This window comes from Pteropus medius, unplaced genomic scaffold (genome assembly GCF_902729225.1).
Source record: "Pteropus medius unplaced genomic scaffold, Ma_sr-lr_union100, whole genome shotgun sequence".
NCBI classification, from domain to species: domain Eukaryota; kingdom Metazoa; phylum Chordata; class Mammalia; order Chiroptera; family Pteropodidae; genus Pteropus; species Pteropus medius.
Window position 1 is genome coordinate 4,006,668 of NW_024344378.1, and position 21,894 is coordinate 4,028,561.

Consider the following 21,894-nt stretch of genomic DNA (forward strand, 5'->3'; position numbering starts at 1 on the left):
GTTTTACAGAGAAACAGTACCAATAGGAGCTAGATACATATATAGGCAGAGTGGGGTGATGGTGCAGGGGACCCAGGGAAAGATGTTCTAGTTCAAAGGCCATTAAGCAGGAAGATCCAATGTCGTGGATGAAGTTCAAAGGCAGTCACTTGGGGGAGGGTCAGTTTTTTGTCCAATTCAGGCCTTCAACTGATTGGATGAGGCCCACCCATACTCATGAGAGCAATCTGCTTTACTCAGTCTACCTTTTTAACTGTGTTTCATCCCAGACACGCAGTATAACGTTTGACCAACTCTCTGTGCACCCCTTGGCCCATCTAAGTTGACATATAAAATAAGCTATCACAAGGCCTCAATCGACCAGCCAATCATTCTTCAAATAAAATATAATATTATTGGGTAAGTGTCTTCTGATTAAATTATAATCCTGTAACAGTCTTACCTCCCTGACATGATTCTAAGATCACCCTGGAGATTCGGTTGCTGTGAAATTCTTCACATATTTAAGACTGCTCAGGATATTTTCTTGGATGGCTTCCTATACACAGTACTGACATTACTAAACAATTCCTGAGAGTAATGGCATTTAATTTTAAACCTTATATGATTAGATGTATTTCAAAGTACATTAGTAAGTTATATCCTACAAAAGGCTAATGATATTTATAAGGCCAAATAAATAAACCACAAGTTCAAAGTGAAATCGGGTGACTTTATTGTGTCAGTGTTAGTGGATTTTGGTGATACAGTCCAAGTTCTTACCCATTGCAATTCTGTGCTTTCCTTTGGTTATTTGTCAGACATAGTAATCATCTTTAGCATTTATTCGAAGCTTTTCCTAAGTACCGATCTCAACAGTTTCCATTAAACCATTGATGATATGTATGTCTTTTAGTCAGAAAACTGAGAGCCTAAGTTTGAGGAAACCAGACTCCTAGCTCAGATCATACCTCTGTCGTAAGTTTATGTTTGCTTGTGTTTTCTTAAGAGTTGGAAAACTGGCAATCCAAAGAAACAAGTCAAAAGGGGGAATTAAAAAGTATTTCAATGTGTGGTAAAAATGAACAATGAATCAGGAGTTACTTTAGTACCTACAAGTATGAGGTCTTATGAAAACCATTCCACATGCTTTAAGTGTCACTTGGTATCATTAAGTGGCATCGTCTCTTCTGCCTGATCCCAATCGGAAGTGACTCCAGAGACCCAGTTGAGACCCAGCCCCGATGAAGCTGCTCACTCTCTGATCTCTCTGCACGTAAAGCTCGAGTCTGTTCCTTTTCAGTTATGTGAACTATAAACTTCTTTATTTTTTTTGGCGGAGGGTGGTGCATAAGCAAATGTGAGGTGGTTTCGTGTCTTAAGCATCCCTGAATAATATACTGCTCTGCTTATTTAAAAATAAATGCATACTTCAGCACTGCTGGTGGGATTGTAAGTGGTGCAGCTGCTTTGGAACAGACTGGCAGTTCCGCAAAACGCTGAACAGGGTATCACGTGAGCTACGGCGTTGACACTCAGCCGTTCCACTCTTGGGAACTGAAAGCACGCATTCACACAGAATCTCGTACACAAATGTTCACTGCAGCATTATATATCATTGCCCCAAAGTGAAAACAACCAAAATGTCCATCAAATGATGAATGGATTTTTTAAAATGTGGTACATCCATACAGTGGAGTACTACTCAGCATTTTAAAAAAGGAATGCAGTAAAAAAAAAAAAAAAAGAATGAGTACTGACACAGGCTACAACATGAATGGACCTTGAAAACATGATGCTACGTGAAAGAAGCCAGTCACAAAGATGTCACATTGACTGCATTTATATGGAAAGTCCAGAATGGCTGATCCTTTCAGACAGGAAGTGGATTAGTGGCTGCCGGGGGCTGGAGAGAGAGGGCGAACAGGGAGTGACTATGGGTACACGGCTTCTTCCTGGGGTTATAAAAATGATCTAAAATCAGATAGTGGTGACAGTTACACAAGCCTGTAAATATACTGAAAACCACTGCAATGGGACACCTTACATGGGTGATACTGCATCGTGTGTGAATTATATCTCAATAAAGCTGCTATTCAATTAGCTTGACTTTTTAAAATGTAATTATATTTAGAGTTCGACATTACTACTTTACGACTGAAAATATAAATTTAGAGCATATGAAGAATTTCTTCTAATTATATGATTCTAAATTGTCTTATATAAAACACTTTACAATAATTCTTTTAATAAAGATTAAAAACTCAAGGAAATATTACAAAACAAAAGTAACAAGGATAAATTTACATCGTTTTGATACTTCATGAGACATAATTAGATTTTTCTGTAAGTTTAGCTAAACGGCTATACAGTAATATTTAAATAAATCCGTTCGTTTATACAAAAGAATCACCCTAACACAGTAGAGTCTCATAACGCCTTGGCGAACACCAATTTGATGCTTTAGGATTTTAATACGTTGTTAACAAATTTTCAAACTCAAGCAAGTTTAGAAATGTCTTCATATTGAATTCCTTCCACTCTGCGACCTTTTAAAGGGCCCTACAAATTAAAATAAATGAAGACAAGGTTAAAAACACGCATGCACTTAAAAGGCAAGAAAATGAAACTACGCTTAAGAATATAAGTTTTCCTTTTCCATATCCCTAAAATGCCATTAAGGTAGCTAACATCGCTCAATGTTCATGAATTTTATAAACATCCTATGTCATTCTCATCGGGAACTACCACAGGTGCTTCAGTGACGCCTGACGAGTGTTCGGTGAGATGCCGTGGCAAGGCCTGCTGGCTGTTCAGTCTCCCCTCTACCTCCTGCGCAACCAGTTAGGTTTCCTAGCTGCCCTGTGGTTAGGTGTGGCCATACGTGCAGCAGCTCGCAGAAGGGAACAGCAGTGACGGGTGCCACCTCCAAGCCCAAGTCACGCTGCCGTCTACCCCAATCTGAGGTCCCCCGCTCGGTCTGCCTGAAGCACAGGACATAAAGACTGTAACAAGAGACACTTGTTGAACATGGTAGAGCCACAGGTTGGAAGATCCCTGGCCTCACAAATATCTCCCTAGACCAGAGCTGTTCCCCCACCAAGAACTCTCATGTTGGACTTTTAAAATGAGAAGTAAACTTATATTATGTTTGCACCATTATCAATTTGAGGATTTCTTTTTTTTTCTTTTACAGCAAATATTATTTCAGGCAATATAAATACTCAAACATGCTTGTCCAGTTTAGCTGTGACAGGCTGGTTTTTACCAAAAATGTGTCCGACTTTAAATATATTTTCATCTTTTCATATCCAACAAAAAGGGAAAGGGGACAACTAGATACTGAAAGACAGTACCTGTCATAAAAGCCAACACAACCTGGGAACCCAGAGGCTAAGAATACGGGCTCTGGAACCAGACCGCCCGAGTTCAAATCCCATTTTTTAGAGACTCACGACTTCCCTTTAAAATGCCATTCTTTTAATATATAGTAACGATCGTATTTAAAGGAAATAAGTTCCCAGGTAGAGCAGGACCCAGGCTGAGCTTTGCCTTATCAAGTCTCAGGGTCTATGGTCCATGACACTATGATGACAGCACAAGGCTGGGGACCGAGAAGGGAGCCAGACGTTTGGGTTCATTAAGGAAACGGCTAAAAAAAAAAAGTGAGGCTGTTTTTGAACAATTTGTTAGCATTTTAAAATCTGCTTAATAAATGTATAAATTTCAAATGTTATGATACTGATACTAAAATTTAAGATGCCAGAAATGATCAAAAAAAAATAAATAAATAAGAGAAATCGCTGGAAAAGTTCATGTGTGTCACGGCACCAACTTGGAGAAAACGTGGGACATAAGAGACAGACACGTGCACATACTAACGCATGTTTTCAAAGATATGGAGGCAGATTGCAAACGAAAAAGAAAAAACCCCAAAACTAGCAGGTGAGTTTCCTTCTCCCAAAGCACACGCTGCTTTGCCATCAGCCAGAAAGGCGCTGTGTGTGGGTTTCCCCCTCGGCTCTGGCTCAGCGCAGCTCTGCACGCGATGAGAGCTTCAGAAAGGAAGATGACACCGGGGAAAGAAAGCACCTCCTGAAAATCACACGCACTGCAACCCAACGGTATCTGGACAGAGCCGAGGACACCCTCAGGGACCTGCGGTTGCTCTGTGTGTCCGAGATGAAAACGTGAAGCGGGTCTAACTTGGGTAGTATCGTGAAATTTAAAAACGGAGGAGGATCGGTGAGCCATGGAAATAGGTAGGACGTCTCCCATGACCTTAGCCTGATAGAGTCAGAGAGAAAACGTACTGACTTTTAAAAAACTCCATCTGTTCATTCGGTCAGGTTGACGAATTCCTCAGCGACAGGTGAGATTCCTTTTTTCCTTTTTTCCCCTTATAGTTTATGTCAGTTAGGGAGTTTCTGGGTTAGTTTTGTCAGGAACAGGGAAAAAAAATGCTTCATTTACTTCAAATGTGATATCTCTCAATTAAGGACCTAAATGTTTTTTTCCAGAAAACCTTCCTCAGACACAATATATTCCCTAACCTATCTCCAGAGGGTTTAGGAGCCTATGAACCTTGAGATAAAACCTATGAACCTTGAGATAAAATTTGGCAGTTCAGTGTAATTTTTTGGAGAGTTTAGAACTTTCATCAGACTCCCTAAGGAGTCTACTATCCCCCGCAAAATACTAACACTTACTGGACTGGAGATGAAAGTCTTTCGTTTAGACATAAGGATACATAATGCATAGTTCAGAGTTCTGAAGAGAATCAGGAGGTGAGCACAAAGCACGTTTTAAGTCCTTCCTTCTGAAGCCGGCTGAGGTACCGACCACCTCGGCCTCATGCACAAGCAAGTCACTGAACAATCGCTTCAAAATCAATAAGTAATTTTTGTACATCAGATTTCTTTTAAACTATTATTTTATTGATCTCTGCTACCTTAATCCTTTATGAAAGAAGGGGGAGCATTTTAAAAAATTGAGCTCTGTGGCTTTTTCCCCATTAATTGTGACTATACATTCCCTACAAATTACACCTTGCCAAATTGTGTTTTCTATTAGACGTGAAGGAAAAAGTCAAGATATGAAACTGTACGTACTATGTATACGATTTTATAAAATATGAAGACTGGAAAGGAACAGACCAAAATATTAATGGGGGTTATTTGGCCGGGGGATTATGGGTAATTTAAAAACATATTTATATTAAGTGGTATTTTTCAGATTTTACATGATGAGTATTGCTATAGACTGAATGTGTGTCAGCCCAAATTCATATGGTGCAGCCTAATCCCAGAGTGACAGTATTTGGAGACAGGGCCACTGGGAGGTGATCAGGCCCTGGGAGCGGAGTCCTCATGAATGGATTAGTGGCCTTATAAAGGGACCCTAGAGAGGTCCCCTATTCCTTCCACCCTGTGAGGACATATGAACCATGAAACAGGCCCTTGCCGGACACCAAATCTGCCAGGGCCTTGATCTTGGACTTCCAGGTCTCAACTAGGAGAAAAGCATCTCTGTTGTTTCTAAGCAGCTCAGTCTCTGGTATCTTGCTACAGCAGCCCGAACGGACTAAGAAACACATGCGCTTCCTTTTTAATTAGAAAATAAAATGCTTAAAAGAAAAAAAAAATTAAAATGCTATAGCAATGGTAGTCACTGGAGAAAATAAGCTTACAGATTTCCAAAGAGGAGAGAAGGCAAACAAAAAAAGCCAAACTCTGAGATAAAACAAAGACCAAGCCGATGAAAAAGAACCAGGGCACATTTTGAAAGCATTGTGAAATTTGTCTTTGTTTAAACGTACTTACAGTTTCAATGACTATAGTAGCGGAAAAGGTCTTCTCGTTGATGGATTCTAAGGTCCCCTCATTTCCTCTGTAGCCTCCATTTAAAACGAGGATTCTCTTTCCTACGACAGAAAAGAATATGACACGGAATGCAGAGAAAATGTCTCCTTTTTCCTTCTACTTTGTTATAGCAAAATGCAATTTCAGTGAATAAATACAACAAAAACCAAACTCTTCTCTTAGAAGTTCTGAATCATTTAAGAACTCTGTAATATTCTAAAGTACAGTTTGGAGACACTTTGATAACTGTCACAGTATGACTTCTCGTTTTTCCCCCATGTATTTGTCAAAGGGAAAGGTTTTAAGCTTAGATTGCAAAGTGTATAAGGTACTTGGAGGAAATGCTCAGAGTCCAGAAATAATCGGAAAAACATTTGCTTACTTCGTCTCTTTTCAAAATCATAAGACGGCTTGGCAGTTTCATAAAAGTTTAACACATATGCCTGTCATACGACTAAGCCACTCTAGTTCTGAGTGTCCTCCCAATAGAAATCGTGTCCATGAAAGACTTGTATGTGGATGTTCACAGCAGTTGTATTTGTAACAACCAAAACCTATAAATGACCCAAACATCTATCAACAGGTGACCAGAAAAACAAACAGTCGTGGAAGCAGACTGATGGCTGCCTGGGGAGAGATAGCGGGAGAGAGGAGGGTGGGAGGGAAGGATTATAACGGGGAATGAGGAGACCTTAGGGGAGTGACGAAACGGTCATTATCCTGATTGTAGGGATGGTTTGACGGGAGTATTCGCGTTTTGAAACTTATCAAATTGTATACTTTATACGAGTCTGGTTTATCGAATGCCGATGATCTCTAACTAAAGATGAAAATTTTTAAGCCCTTAAATGAGTTTTATTTCAAAGAGGAAGAATAAAGGATCTAATAAGTGAACGTTTTAGAGACTAATATTATCGTCGTACCAGCAATGACAGCACCCCAAAGAGACCGGGCTGGAGGCAAACGACCTGACCAAAGTAGCACTGATACCAGACATGTTAGTGCCCAAACGATCGAGATCATTAAGGAAACGGAGAGGCAAAACAATACTGACTTTCACTGCCTCAGATAGCTAAATAAATATATTAATAATAACCCTAATATGATTGAATTTATCCAGATACGTCTGTGTTTTGCTTCTCGAAAAAAAAAAAAAATTCCAGGAAGGGAAAATTTATTCAAGCCACGAATCGCTTCTCGGAGGACTGGTAAACTACCACTTCACCGGAAGTCAAATAGTTTGATTGGAAGTTACGTTATTTCTAAAGAGGAAACTCGTATCTAGAACTATCAAGTAATGTCGGAAACCTGTGGTTTAAGAAACGGAGTCGCTCATTTTGTTGGCACATGCACTACGTGGTCTGCAAGAAGATTTACCTGGTGCTGGAATGACTGTTTCTAAATGGGTCTGGTCAAGTTTCAGCTTGTCTCCAGAGTCAATCATCTTTACGACAGCTGTATACTTGTCAATTACTTCCTGTCATGTAAAATCAACACTTTTATAATAGAAGAGATACGTGAACACAAATTTCAAGGGACAAATAAATAAAATGAAAACAAATGAAATTCCAATCCAAAGATAAGAGTAACTCCTATAAAGGACATTTTCCAGATTCCATACACGATTTCTCAGTCTGATATATGATGAACTCGGTGCAAAGCTTAGTCGAGGTTTTCCTCTGGAAAGGATAAAAGACAGGTGATCTTCGAATAGGACTTAAGAAATCTAGCGAGAGGGACCCTTTGGCACAGCTTCGAGTGCAGATGGAGGGCGACTCGTGCATGCACAGGCTGGGCGCTGGGCTGACACCACACTTAGGAAAAGCACAAGGGAGAAATGGACGGAGGGCTGACTTTTAAATTTTGAAACCCCAGAACGGCCAAAAGACAGCCTCTCAGGAAACACGAGAAGTCCTCCTTAGAACCCGAGGGGCATAATTATGTTGCCCATCATCGACAAAGAGAATGCATCTTGCTGGTCAGCACGGCGTGCACACACTGAGTGTAAGAGGCACCAGTGGGTTTTCACACACACACTACTGGCTCCCGTAAGAAAGCAGACCGAGGTTAAGCGTAAACGATGGTTGAAGATGATATATTATGAATTCAGCTTTCCTTTTGTAGAACCATCGGAGACCTCAGATGTGTGCTTTCTGCTAATAGAACTTGATTTTTAAGGAATACCAAAATGGCGTGACTCAGGCACCCACCAGCCCCTTTCGCTGATTCCATTCATGACTTCACGTTCTTACCTTAACAATGCCCTTTTTCTTATGATATTTCTCTCCGAGTTTTTTGGTTATAATTTTCACGACGATTTCCTAGGAAGTAACAACCAAAAATAAAGATGCAAAGAAAGACAAAAAATAACTTTTGTTTTACTCCTTCGTTTTAAACCACGTTCACCAAAAATCATAATAGAATGCAACTGCTCTGCTAAATGAGAAATTCTGGGGTTCTAAGCCTTCCCCATATGGCATTTCCTTAGTAATCTTTCGTTCCTTCTTTCTCTTTTTATTCAAGTTACCAAAAGGAAAAAATATATATCTAATGGCCGATTTCCACAGTGAAGGTTTCTTAAAATCTAAGACTTTTATCTATAAATCTCGACTCTATTGATCCACGTCTTTCATTGATAGCTTCTTCTTTTCTGTCCTTTCAGAGAAGTGAAAAGGGTCAAGGACATTATCCTGTTGGTATTCACTGCTGATAAGAACACAGATGGCAAGAGTCCCACGGGACATGGCACTGCCCAATGTTCTTTTGTTGCTTTGAATTTTTGATACAGGTGGGAACTCCTCCAGACTAATTCCAGCTAAAAGTATCGTCTGAGCAACTAATTCTGGAATGGGAGAGAAATCTGGGCTTACTTCATATTAACGCATTCCAATGTTGCTTCTTCCTCGTTTTCCTGATTTAAGTTAACTGTGTAAATGGCTGATAAAGAAAATTAGATCACCTCACATATTACTATATTCTCTAAAGTAATTCTACATTTGCCACATCAAGCGACTATAACAGGTACTAGATGGGCACAAGTATTTCATTAAGCCAAGCTAAAAATTCTATTAACAAAATTTCAGCAAGGAGTTTGTGGAAAGTATATCCAACGGCAGAAAGACACGTCTAAGGGAAGATTATTCTTAAATCTCTGTTCTACTAAGACTTTCTAAGTAAAGCCAAATAATGCCAAAACAGCTTCTCTGATTTAGCCAGAGTATTTCTGGGCAGAATTTCTCAAACGCCCTCATGGGTACACACTCTTAAAACTTAAAGATAACTCATTACATCATGGCACTTGTTGACACTTGCTCACTGTCGACAGATCTGTTCAAAACCTGTCCTTTCTGAGTTTACAAAATGGAGCTCTCCAATCTGTGTGGGCTGCGGGCTGTTTTAACAAACGTATTGATTGCCCTTTTCAGAGTAAGAGACACACTGAGTCATCAGAGCACTGTTGGCTGATTCTCTCTTTTAACGTGGACACTCTGTAAGGGGAACTATGAAGAAAATCTGAATAATTTACGATGTGAGAAAACTATCGTCAGGAAATAAAACTGAATTGAAAGTTTTGGCAATGGGAAGAAAATTTTGGGACTAACTAAAACCTGGAATGCTTTGCTTTTTTTTTTCACTTTTTGCTTTCGGTTTTCTTTTTCTTTTCATCCAATAGATCTTAACCCAAGGGCACATATCGGATTCACCGAAGAGGCTAGTGAAACTATATGTGCCTTTCCCGCCAGGAGGCTGGACGGCAGGGGTACAGAACACGTGTATTTTGAAATCCCAGGGTCCGCTGTGCCCTAAGTGTCTGTCTCCACAGCATAGGTGTATGCAATACACTGTTTCGTGACGTTTGCTATTATGGAGACTGAGGTAAGCGTAGGAAAAAAAATTTCTTAATCCCTCCTGGTTAAGAACTACTGCTTTAAGCGAAATTCTTGATTACATGTTCATAAACAATATCTAAAACTAGTCATATTCAAACGTCAAGTACTCTAACGGGAAAAATAAAAATAATTCGTGGATGGTTTCTTTCCGACAGGTCCTTCCTTTACTAATCCCGACCCAGACTTCTGCTCAGAAAGGGAGTGAGGGTGACGCCTCCAGGAAGCAGCACTGTTTACGAGAGCAAGGACAAGCTACTGGCTCAGACTGCCACGGACGGTCCTGGCTCGCCATGGACTAAACAGCCTTGAGGAAATTCCTCAAATGCTTCATGCCTCAGTTCCTCACCTACGACACTGGGAGAATAACAGTAATCACCCTATAGGGCTGATATGAGAACTGACTGAAATAATTCATACCAAATGCATATTTTTTATTTAACAGAGAGAGTATTTTCATATTAAATAACTTATTTCATGATCCGTCACGTGACCCCCAGGTAGAAATGTTTTCCATCGTATAAACATAAAGTAAGATATGGAAGCCAAATTATCTTCAAGCTAGTGGAGGAAGGGCTGTGAAGATCCGAATCTGAACTCTGGGCTTCTTGGCCTTCGAGGTTATTACTGATCTTATTTTTCAAATCAGAAATTACCTAAATAGCAGACTACTTCTCATGCTCCTGTTATTGATCAAACTAGCTTAAGAATAATTAAAGTGCCTTGAAGGTTTTATGAAAACTTCACGTCTCAGTAAGTTCAAAACAGAGCATCAATAAATAATTTTAAAAAATTATTTAAAAGTTTAAAAATGATTATAAAATGATTATCTTAAAATAAGTAAGCAACAAAATACAAAGCTTTCCCTGAATTTGTAAATTAAAACCTGTTTTTTTTTTTTGACAAAGGACTTAAATGGGCATTCTAAGATGTAAGCTAAAAACAAGTACTTCTGCATTTACAATTTCTGAAACTACAATCTTTTGTCGTATAGCAAAAATGGAAAATGATTGCAGGCTTAAATTCGAGGTGCCCATAAACAAGTCTGGCATGAAACTCAAAGAATATTATCAGCCTGTAAGCATGGGGTAGCCCTCCACTACAGATGCAGCTAATAATTAAAAATCAAATAGAAAAAAAACGCATCACAGTTAGAGGGCTGGGTGTGTAATGCACACGTGGTCAAGGAGGCCAGTCGTTTACACCGAAGCTACCGGCAGCACTGACAGCGGAAGCACACGCACCGGCTGCAGCCAGTAGTCTGTTCGAGAAGCCCGTTTCTTCCCCTCTTCAATCTGTAAAACGAGATAATCACAACATCATCTCTTTAAAAGCATTTTAAATAGCATCCTACTTAGCAAAAGAACAGCATAAAACACCCACTTCATAGATCAATGATGTCATTTATGAGCTCCGACAAATACAAATAAACATTTTTTTGCAATTAGTTTTCGATTAAAAAAACGAATGAGTTAAAAAAAATATGTGATGCACCAAGGCCACTGCCCACAAAAGCACACACACACCCTACTCGTGGGGCGCGGGGAGGCCTCCGCCGAGCTGTGCTGCCCCCCGACCCCGCCTCCTCCCGCGTGACCGGCAGGAGCCCGCAAGCAGGCGGCGGTCCCCCGGCGCAGTGCGGCTAGGGTGGCGGTCTGACGGCAGGAGGAGCTGCCCTGTTTGGTAGGCGTGGTGCAGCCTGTGGCGGACGCGAGTGAACACACGACCCGTAGGGCCGTACCTAAGGGGACCCCAAGAACAGAGTGCCCACGGGCCGTGCGGCTCCGCCGTGGCTCCTAAGTTGGAACCCAGAGTCCCATCGTTGGGACTGAACGCCATGCTTCGGTCCATCGTAAGCCTCGTTTTATTTCCTCCAACTCTCCAATACGAACGATGAACATTCTAAATGTGGCGTGTATTATAGTCAATGTAGGTAGACGTGGCTTTCCATTCTCCTCTGGATTAGAGTTGAAAACGCCTGTCGTGGCCGGTAACACCTTGTGCTCACCACGCCTGTCCAGACCCTGGGATCATCCCTTCAGATCCTGACTCAGAGGTGTGCCTGGCCTCTGAGCCCTCTCACGAGCACGTCCCGGACCCCTGCCTGAGACTCCTTAATGCTCAGCATTTTGTAATTGCTTGTTTCCTGGTTCCTTGTTCACAGAACAAAAGCTCCGTGACACACAGGGGCTGTTTCTGTCCCCACTGTACAGACCCAGGACCTGGCACCACGCCCACCCGACGGCGATGGAATGACGCGCCTCCCAGGGTCCCCGCAGGTTATACCTTAAGCTTTACAGGACCCAGTACCAGGGAAGACCAAGCAGTGACTTCCTGTCCCTTCATGGCGAAGAAAAGAGATGGGGAGACTAGAGGAGAGGACGGCAGAGGGAGAAGGAGCTGCCTGTGTCCCCTTGTTCTTTCTCTTAGCCTGTCCTTCCTCCTCTTCCCTTCCGCTTAATCTCATACATGGATTGATCAGGTAGGGTCACGCGTCGGGAAGGAGAACGGAATATTTAGGAGTATGTGAGGAGCTGCTCTAGAGTCCCAGGGAGGAAATACAGCCCCAGATCCAGATAATCACATTTTCAGTGATTCATCACACAAACTTAGCCACGAGGTTAAATCGAATCGGAGCGATGTCGCAGCTTTCCCCTGCTGGCTGGGAGTTGGTGAGTGGACAACAGGAGCAGAGGCTGGGGGGACACGCGCAGGATGCCCATTTCACAGAACCACAGAGGGGACGGAGCTGTCAATGCCAGCTTCCGGGACCACGGCCGTCCTCATCAAGCCCTACTGGCCACAGCTGCGTGGAGAGTTCGGGACACAGCGCTCGAGGCGAGGAACTAAACCCAGTAGGGGAGGGGGTCCGTGCAATGGAACCGACCCAGTCTCCGTCTCCCTAACCACGGTATATTCCCATCTCCCCACCTTTATGGTCATCTAACGGTGAAACTATCTAAGTTCCCTTGGTCGGAACTGCATCACCCCTCTAAGACCCAAGGGTCGGCGGGCAGCTGGCGCTCGGTACCTCCATGATCTCGTCGAGTGCACTTTTCTTCTTCTTCTTGTCTTTGGGCTGAGCCGAGCCCTGGGAGGCCTCTTTCCGCTTCACGGACGCTGCGGTCCCGCTCATCGTCAACGCGCTTGGTCCCAGAGAACTGACGCAAAGAAGAGCCACGCTTACTAACCAGACCACGGACAGGCGGTCCGGTTAGTAACAAACAAACAAAAACAAACAAACAAAAACTCGGAGGTAGGCCTTAAATAAACAACATGTAAAATACTAAGTAAAATAGAAAATATCATGCAGCTTCAAACTAAGTTCCAGTATATAATGGTCCCTTCCTGAATATCTTCTTTAATATTTAGGTTTTTAACCTCCTTAACTAGACTGCACATTTATTCCCATCACAAATAGTGAATAAATATCTGGTGAAAGAATATATAAAAACTTGAAGAGAACACGAAAAGTGGATTGAAGACCTGACAACATGCTACATCAGGGTTTGGCAAACTACAGCCTGAGGGCCAAATCCAGCCACCTCCTGGTTTTATAAATATGATTTTACTGGAAAAGAGCTATGTTCATCCATTTATGTATTTATTGCCTATGGTCGCTTTCTCACTCCGACAGCTGAGTTAAACGGTTGGGACAAAGACATATAATATGCCCAACGAGGTCTAAAATATTTACTATGTGGCCCTCTACAGAAAGTCTGTGGAGCCCTTAATCAAAACGGACCTTTCCTCAAAAGATAGAATCTTATATGACAGGCAAAGGAGAAAAAAAACAGCTGCTTAAAAAAAAGCCTGCACGCGTGCACACGTGCATGCACACACACACATATCAAACAAAAACCCCAAAAAAATGACGACCATCCATCAAACAAAAACCAAAAAAAATTAGGACCAGAAAAAATAATTCACAATACTGCAGCTTTCAAAACGTAATCAACATCCCACAAAAATTCTCTCAAGTTCTCAGCTACCTGTGCACACAGCTCACCTTGACTTGGAAGACGTTGCCGCTGAACTGCATGCTCCTTTATTCAAATTGAATGTAACTGGAAGAGATAAATTGGCACACAATATATTTCAGGAAAATTATAATAAAACTTATCAGATAAGATATAATATATCCACATAGAAATTCTGAAGAAGTGAGAGCCGGAACGCTCCTATCTAGAGATCGCAAATTCCTGTAGAATGTGCTAGATGGAAGCTTACAGGGCTGGGAAAGACCTTCATATGGCTGGGCTGAAGCAGACAGCCTGGGCCGCCTTCACACTCCAATACCCCTGCTCCTTACACTAGCAGGAACCCGACTTTCCTAAGGTGTCCACACCTCTCTCACAGGGCTCAGAGGATGCTCGTTTGAATGTTTGTGGCCCTCCAAATTCACATTTGAATTAGTTGAAAACCTAATGCCCAAGGTGACGGGACTACAAGGTGGGACCTTTGGCAGGTGATTAGTAAGGTTCTTTTGGTCTTGACCAATCAAAACGATCCCATTCCCCTTCATTGCGACTGTCTTTGATGTGGACACGTGATACGGTCTGGCCAATGACATTCGAAAGGAAGTCTACTGGCAGCAGGAGCATCTTCTAGGAGAGGCTTCCTCGCTCACAGGGGATGCCAAAAGAGATGCTATGTCATTGCCTGGACAGTGCTCGGTGGCTGCAGTGCCGGCGGCCACTGGGTGTCCAGCTGCTGCTAGCGTGGCACCCTGAACCACTGCACTGTGGGGACTCTTGGCTCAACAAACCGTTTCTTTATTGCCTGAGCAAATTCCAGCCGGTTTGTTCCTTGTAGCTGAGGGCATCGCATCCAATTTGTTAGCGCTGCCTTTTCATGTTATCCGTGGGAGCAATGCAATCCAGACAGATTACACGTCCCGCTCCCCAACATGTTGCTAGCTTTCAGCAGATCCGACACAAAAACATCCACATTAAAAGGAAATAAAAAAGTGAAATTACCTTTTTCTTCATCATTTTCTCTGCTTAATTCCGTAAAAACAGGGGCCTCCTTAGGGGGGAAAAAGTTGGAAGGTTTGGTCCACAGTGCATTCACCATCAATACTCAATACTCCTAAATTGGGACTCGCTACCCGTGTTGACGACAGCGCCGAGGGCCAACTCTAGAATGATTATGGCCCTAATGGAGAAATTATATGTATTGCAAATATTCTCCAATTGAGATTTTATAGGGTTTTTAAACCTTTTGTTCACTGCTGTGTCCCCCATGCCTAGACAAGCGCCTGGCACACGGGAGGCGCCCAATAAATACATACTGAAATAAATGCCTTGATCTGTTATTCTAAGCCCCAAACTACCACTGTGCCCTCCTTCCTCCATTTACCCAGGTTTTGCCCGTGAATTCTTCAAGACTCCTCGACCCACGGGTGGTATCTACCGTCAAATACTTCACTTCCTCCCCAGGCCGGAGCAGGTGCTAGCCCACGACCTGCCCACACCATCCCTCCCCAGCACCGCACTAACCGAGACCAGGAAAAAACGACCTGCTGTTTCTTCTCGTTAAGCTTTGCCTCTTTTCAGGATAAGGAAACAGGCTTAGAGGACAGAACGACACCAGATCGTGACACCCCTACGTCAGGAACCAACCCAGCTTTGTCTCAGCTCCAAAACCTGGCTTTTCCACTCGGCCATGCTCTTGCTCCACTTACTTAGGGGACTTTGCTACAAAACTCAATTCGAAGCCTAAAAAAACAAGCAGTTTTGCTTCTTTGAGCTCTTTTTTGACCGCGTCTCTCAAGCATATTGTTGCCCACCTGTTCTTTCCCTTCCAGACCTCTTCTCACTTGTTCTTCAATAAATTTGGCGGTTTTTTCTTCATCATCAAGGTCCTGCTTCTTCTTTTTCTCTAGTTCTAGCTGGCGCCGGATAGTCTCTGGGTCCCTGTCTATATACTGAATGTACCAGCCTTTCGGTGTCTCGTCCACTTTGCACAAGCCTTAAAACAACGACAACGGACACCATAAATCTGTATATGCTCAAAGCCAAAGGTAAACATGAATGTGTCCTATCTCTGTGTTATTTACTCATTTGTTCAAATACATTCGTGCAGTACATGAATTTTCCATATTCATAGTTAATGAGATTTATTAGGTATTTTAAGTGGAATATTTTATCTTTTTGAACAACAAAAAATTATTTTGCTTTTTGACTAGCTAGGTTGAGGCAACATATTTAAAAAAGGAAAACACGTGAAAGAAGTATTGTCTTGCTTAGTAATTATTCAACTGTGTCTGAGAATTTAACATTCAACGAGTACATGATATTCTGCTAACTTAACTAAGTAGAAATTTTCTACTAAAATGGAATAAACCAACACACTGAATAAGTAATACACTGACACAAAATTTCTCTCTCTCCTCTCTCCAACTTTTCATCCTAAGATTAAAAATGGGAAAAGAAGCGATCAAGTTAAAAAATCTCCTTAAGAGGGGGTAACAAGTTTCCTAAAGTGAAAGGAATATGGGGCGGGAGGCGGGGAATAGGACTGATAATAACGCTTGACCTAAATGAGAGGATGCTTTGGCGAGAAATCTTGACACTGTCAACGGAACCACTGCAGATGTTCGTACTCAGCTGTAACACACAAAATCAAGCCTGGAATGCCACGCTCCCCCACGGTTTTTAATTGCCCACCCATCCTTTTTTACATAAATTTACACAGCAACCATGACAACTCTTTCCTCCCTGCCATGGGACCACATGACCACTATTCAGATAGGTCTCATGCTCACCTTCTCTGCCCAGCCACTTAGTAAAATCGGTCAGGGTCTCCCACTGGGTGGCATTCATGTGGATGTGCTCCCGGTGGCTGATATACTCATTGTAAACAATGTTGTTGTGGACTCTCTTAGTGCCTAAGGACAAAATGTGACACTGTTGATTCTGAGCAGGTTATACGGTTATGAAGTTATTCTGTGCATAACCCTTCAGATGCTTACCAAAGCGTCTCCGGAGAAGTTCTAGAAAGTCATTTCGGAATTCTCTAAGAAAGAAAGAAAGGCAAGCATTAAGGGAACATCTACAAATGTATAGCACTATCTTCCTGAAATTTAAGTCATCATACAGTTTGGATTCTCAAATAATATTGAAATACCTATGTGAAAATCTGTTAGGAATCTTTAAACACTGAACAAGGAAAGAATCTCAAAAGATTATAGCTTTCAAGAATTAAGGTTAACAGTCAGTTTGAAGTTGAAACTTTTTGTCTTGGCAAATCAGTATTGCAAAAGTGACTACGCATCTTTTAAGAGGGTCCTTCATGAGGTCTCAGAGCTACTGACTGCGGCAATAATAACCCCATTCTATTGAAAATAACAACACGGCCCTTATTCTGCAAGAAACTGTCATCCTATGAAGTGAGGACACTGTTAACTGCTAGATAAACAGAGATGACTAAAACAGAAATCCTGACTTAGATTATAATCTAGCAGAATCTGTCATAATAGAAGTCAATTGAAAAAAAGAGGTAATGAAATATCATAGAGATGATGGTGAACCATTGAGGTCTTTAACATATATGGGTGGTGAAGTAAAAATAGGTCTTTTACAGGTGAAGAGGAAGAGAAGGCCATTCCCAGCTGGCAGAGACAGGAAAGCTTCAGATGTCTGAGGAATGACCCTCTAATTTGGCTGACGTTGAGGGCAGATGAAAATGAGCGTGAGAATGGGAGTAGGACAGAAAAACCGGGCGAAGATGTAGCTGGAAAATAAGGTGGGGGCTAAGTTTTGAAGTGCCTTGAAGTCACGCTAAAGAGGTTGCGTTTTAGCGAGACAGTGGAAAAACATGAAATAATTTATTTAGGAGTTAATTAGTGAAAATTTGTGATTTCCAAAGATAATCCTGGTGGACAGTAGACAACGATGATTCTCAAAGTGTGGTAAGTAATTCACCCAAAGTCACACAGCTCGTGCGTGCAGAAGCCCTGATGCGAAGGATTCCAGGTCAGGCAGTGTGACTGCAGAGCTATGCTCGGCTACGTCAGTTTTAGAATGAAAGGTAGTTTCATTTGTTTGAAGTGAAAGGAAAGAGGCTGAATTGCCTCTTTTTTTTAACAAATTTTTTTTAACAATTTTTTTTAACAATTTTTTTTTTAACAATTTCATACTATGATAAACTGTCAAAGAGGGACAAAAATTGAGCACAAAGATGATATAGCTATCATGTTAATATGTAAGGAATAAACAGAGCCTCCAAGATATAAAATGTTAAGCTTCTATGAAATGTCTGACTGAATGAAGCTTATGAGATAAGGGTGTCTTTGAGTTACTTACTCTGAAAAATAATCCATAAACTGCTGAGGATTTTCCGAGGCCAGCAACAGTTGTCTCTGATGAGATTCGGACATACAATGACACTTAAAGCCATTCTACAAAAATGTAAAGGTAATAGTTAAATTCTGATTTAGCTCATCATAATGGGCCCTAAGTGGAAGTATTATTTAAACCCTAAAAAGCTGCTCTTTGATAATAAATCGTAAAAAATAATCACACTAGCTATAAGCACCCTATCATCTAAAAAACAATTTTTTTTTTTTACGAAGTTGAGTTTAGCAACCCTGCTAATCAAAGAGGAATCTCAGAAGGTTAAAGAGACAGAAAAATAGTGCTTTAGAAAACAGACATCATTAAGAAGCAGTATAGGGCACAGTAACAGAAGAGTGATTTTGTTTTTGACTCAATTTAACAAATTCCTGTTGAGTTCTTACTTCGTACAGAGAGTTATACAAGCACTTTGAGAAATATAGTGAAGTGAAATAGGTCATGAGTGATTTCCATTAAGGAATGGAAATGATTCTTTGCTCGTTCTCCTCAACCTTAGCTCGTTACCCAAAACACATTATTGCATATTACATAAAGGTTACGTTAAACAGACTGAATCGGTATCTTCTTCAGATGATTGTGAAAAACATACAAGTTTGACTTTGGTACCTGTTCTACTTAACATGGAAGCTGGTTCTTCACGAGTAACAATGAGCAATGGGCCTTGCTCCTGATTCATCTTGGCGAACAGCGCTGTCGCACGCCCAGTCACTCAAGCCGGGACCGAGGGCGGCGTCCTAGTGTCCTCCTCCTTCGCCCTATGTTCCACTCATCACTGCGTCTCCTCGGCCTCCTTAATAACTCTTATCCAGTCCCGCTGCTCAGTCCCAATGTCACTGTCCTGCTTTCAACACTGGGTCTCACCTGGGGTGGTTTCCGCACCTCTGGTCACCCACGGACCACCTAAACGACCCTTGCTCATCTGTGTACTTGGTAACAGTCTCATGAAGAACCAGTCCATTTTCTCTAAATTAAAAATAAGTCAGTAAAATGAAAACAAAACAATGTTATTAAATCCTAGAAAGCCAAGGGAGTAGGAGAGCAAGAGGGGAATACTCTAGATCCGACCTTTCTCCCCGCAGATCTTCCAATATTGAGAGACAAAAGACAGAGGAGGGAACTTATAGGGGTCAACTTCTCCTCCCCCAGGTTGTCTGCCCAGGTAGGGAAGGGCAATGAACAGATCTGGGGGCAAAAAGGTCAGACCACTGCAAATGCCTTGAAGGAAAAAAGTAAGCATTTATCTCTCTTTTCCCATAGGGACTATATTTCAGGATGGTATTTGAGGACAATCCAATAGCCCTAACTGATGAGAAAAAGCACATTTTTACAAATGAACGGATGCCAATAATAAATGTCAAAAGAATTAAAAAAAAAAAAAACCCACTTTGCAACTCCTAATGAAATAACTGACTCAGGCAAGGATGCTAAAACACGTAGGTAAAAGGTTGATGGGAAAAGTAGATATATGGCCATGATTCCAAAGTATCATCCCATTAGTTACTTGCTCTTGCAAGAGGGAAAATACTACTTTCTAACATTACAGGCTGTCACGTTTATTCAATCATCTTAGCACTAGTAGACATATGGGCTCCCTTATGTGATGCAATATGAAATACACTGGATCGCCTATGAAATGTAAACATTCCTCAAAATGTTTAACCTGAACCTAATCGAGCCTTTAGCTCTAAGTTCCAGTTCATGGAAACTACAAGAGTTAGAGAAAGAAGGCAAAAGACAATCACAAGGAAATAATCCAACATATCCACAAAGTGGAAATGCTCCAAGATAACCGACTGACCTCTTCCAATCAGTGTCAAGAAAAACGTTGGGGATGGGAGGAAAGGGGGGGGGGGTAGGCTCTATTCTAAAGTTAGAATTTAAAGAGAATTAAGTCTTAATAACCCAGAGCACAGAGATTTTTAGGGCAGTGAAACTACTCCATACGATACTGTAAAGGTGGACACAGGTCCTTATATACATTTGTCCAAAGCCTAAGAATGAATAACACCCAAAGAGAACCCTAGTGTCAACTACGGACTCTGGTGATGATGACGTGTCAGTGTGATTGACTGTAACAGATGTAAAGCTCTGCTGCAGGATGCTGATAGCGGGGGAAGCTGCACATATGTGGGGGCAGGGGTATAGATGGCAAATCTCTGTATCTTCCACTCATTTTTGCCGTGAATCTAAAACTGCTCAAAAAAATAAAGTCTATTTTTTAAAAAGCCCTAATTTATAGCTTTTGATTGGATCTTGGTTTCTAAAAAACTGCTTTATAAAGCGTTTGGGGGAACAGCCTAGGAAATGTTGAGTATGGAATATGTATCAGATGACACAAAGGAATTTTTATTCATTTTGTTTTGTGTGATGACATATATTGTGGCTCTGTAGAAAAATATCCTGATATTTTAGAAATGCATATCTAAGTATTTAGAGGTGAAATATCCTGATGTTTATAATTTGAAATATTTCAGAAAAAAGTAAATATGGCAAAATGCTTGAAATGTTAAATGCATAATAGATATACGGATGCTTATTGTACTTGTCTCTAGTTTTCTGTCTGAGAATTTCATCTGGACTTAAATAGAACTAAAGAGAAATGAAAGAGAATAACCATATCGATGTTATTCAATGTGAGTCTCACCTAAAACATCAAATCTTTCACAGAAACAGTGGATGAGATGATTCCAATTGCCCAGTATTCTTCTGTCCTTATTCAATTTAATCTCCGGAGAAAAATATGATCATCTCACACTACTAGCCTGCTGCTCTCAATGCTTCAAGGCTCCTTCGCCATCCACCTCACAAATGGGAAACGGTGTAACATCCACAGCACAGCATAAATTTCAAGATCTGCCCGATGACCCCGTGTCGCTTTACACATAATTCACTCATTTAAAACCTACAACGACCTTACAAGGAGGTACAGTTACTGTTCCCACTTTACAGACAAGTACCCGAGCAGAGAGAATGCAGCCCGCCCAAGCCCACACAGCTGGCAGGTGGCGCGGCTTCCTAATTCTGACAGTCCGACTCGAGTTCACGCGTTAACAATAACGTCCTGGCCCTGGCACATTGTTGGTGCCCAATAAATGAACGTTAGACGAGGCGTGTGCAAGAGCTTATTTCTCCTTTTTCATCTGGTCCCGAAAAGAGGTGTGAATCCTAATCCTCCGGTTTCTCCTAAGTCATGTCAGGTCAGAGGTGATGGTTACTGCCCAGGCGCCCGGCACTTAACTACTCAGGCCTCCGTCTCATGGCAACTTGAATAGGACCGCTTCCACTAGAACTGCAAAACCTTTTGTTTCATTTCTTTTGGGGGGGCAAATTGGGGAGGAAAGAGGCGTCAAAGAGCACTGGTCTCCCACCAGGACCGGGGCTGCGGAGAGGGATGTCCCTCCTATGCTGAGCAGCGGACTCACCCAGTGCAGACCCCCTGCCTGACTGGGGACCTGAGATCCGCGCCTTCAGCCCAGCGTAAGGGACTTGAGCCTGGACTGCCAGCCGGACCCCGCAGGGGAGAGGCCGAGGCACGGGCATGGGGCCACCCGGGCCCACTTACCTCGTCGCGGCACTGCTTCTGGCACATCTGGCAATACCAGCGCAGCTTCTGAAGCCCTTTGGATTTGATCCTGTTGGCGATAGCCTTGGGGGTGAGAAAATCTGACTTGCCCATCGCGACCACCAAAGCGATCACTTCTCTGAGCTCAGTACCCCGCCGACCGGAAGCGGAACGGGGCTGACGGGGTGGGCGGGGCAAATGCCAGCTGCGAGCCGGAAGGAGGTGGAGCTTCGGAAGGCCGAGCC

At 42.0% G+C, this 21,894-nt stretch overlaps 1 protein-coding gene across 2 annotated transcripts; it reads right to left on the reverse strand.

Annotated features, from left to right (window-relative positions):
- Positions 1 to 691: 691 nt before the first annotated feature.
- On the reverse strand, positions 692 to 21,835 carry KIN (Kin17 DNA and RNA binding protein). 2 transcript variants are annotated; one of them, XM_039871038.1, is made up of 14 exons: positions 21,650 to 21,789; positions 18,949 to 19,050; positions 18,037 to 18,131; positions 16,704 to 16,747; positions 16,497 to 16,619; positions 15,519 to 15,700; positions 14,707 to 14,755; positions 13,737 to 13,794; positions 12,759 to 12,888; positions 10,972 to 11,022; positions 8,093 to 8,161; positions 7,218 to 7,317; positions 5,802 to 5,902; positions 692 to 2,541 (listed from the first exon to the last, which is right to left on the reverse strand). In XM_039871038.1, the coding sequence occupies exons 3-14, from the start codon at positions 18,108 to 18,110 to the stop codon at positions 2,479 to 2,481; spliced, it is 1,044 nt and encodes a 347-aa protein (XP_039726972.1). In that variant the 5' UTR covers positions 18,111 to 18,131; positions 18,949 to 19,050; positions 21,650 to 21,789; the 3' UTR covers positions 692 to 2,478. The 2 variants fall into 2 exon arrangements, with proteins under 2 accessions (XP_039726972.1, XP_039726971.1); XM_039871037.1 differs by lacking the exon at positions 18,949 to 19,050 and having other exon boundaries at positions 21,650 to 21,835.
- Positions 21,836 to 21,894: the final 59 nt, after the last annotated feature.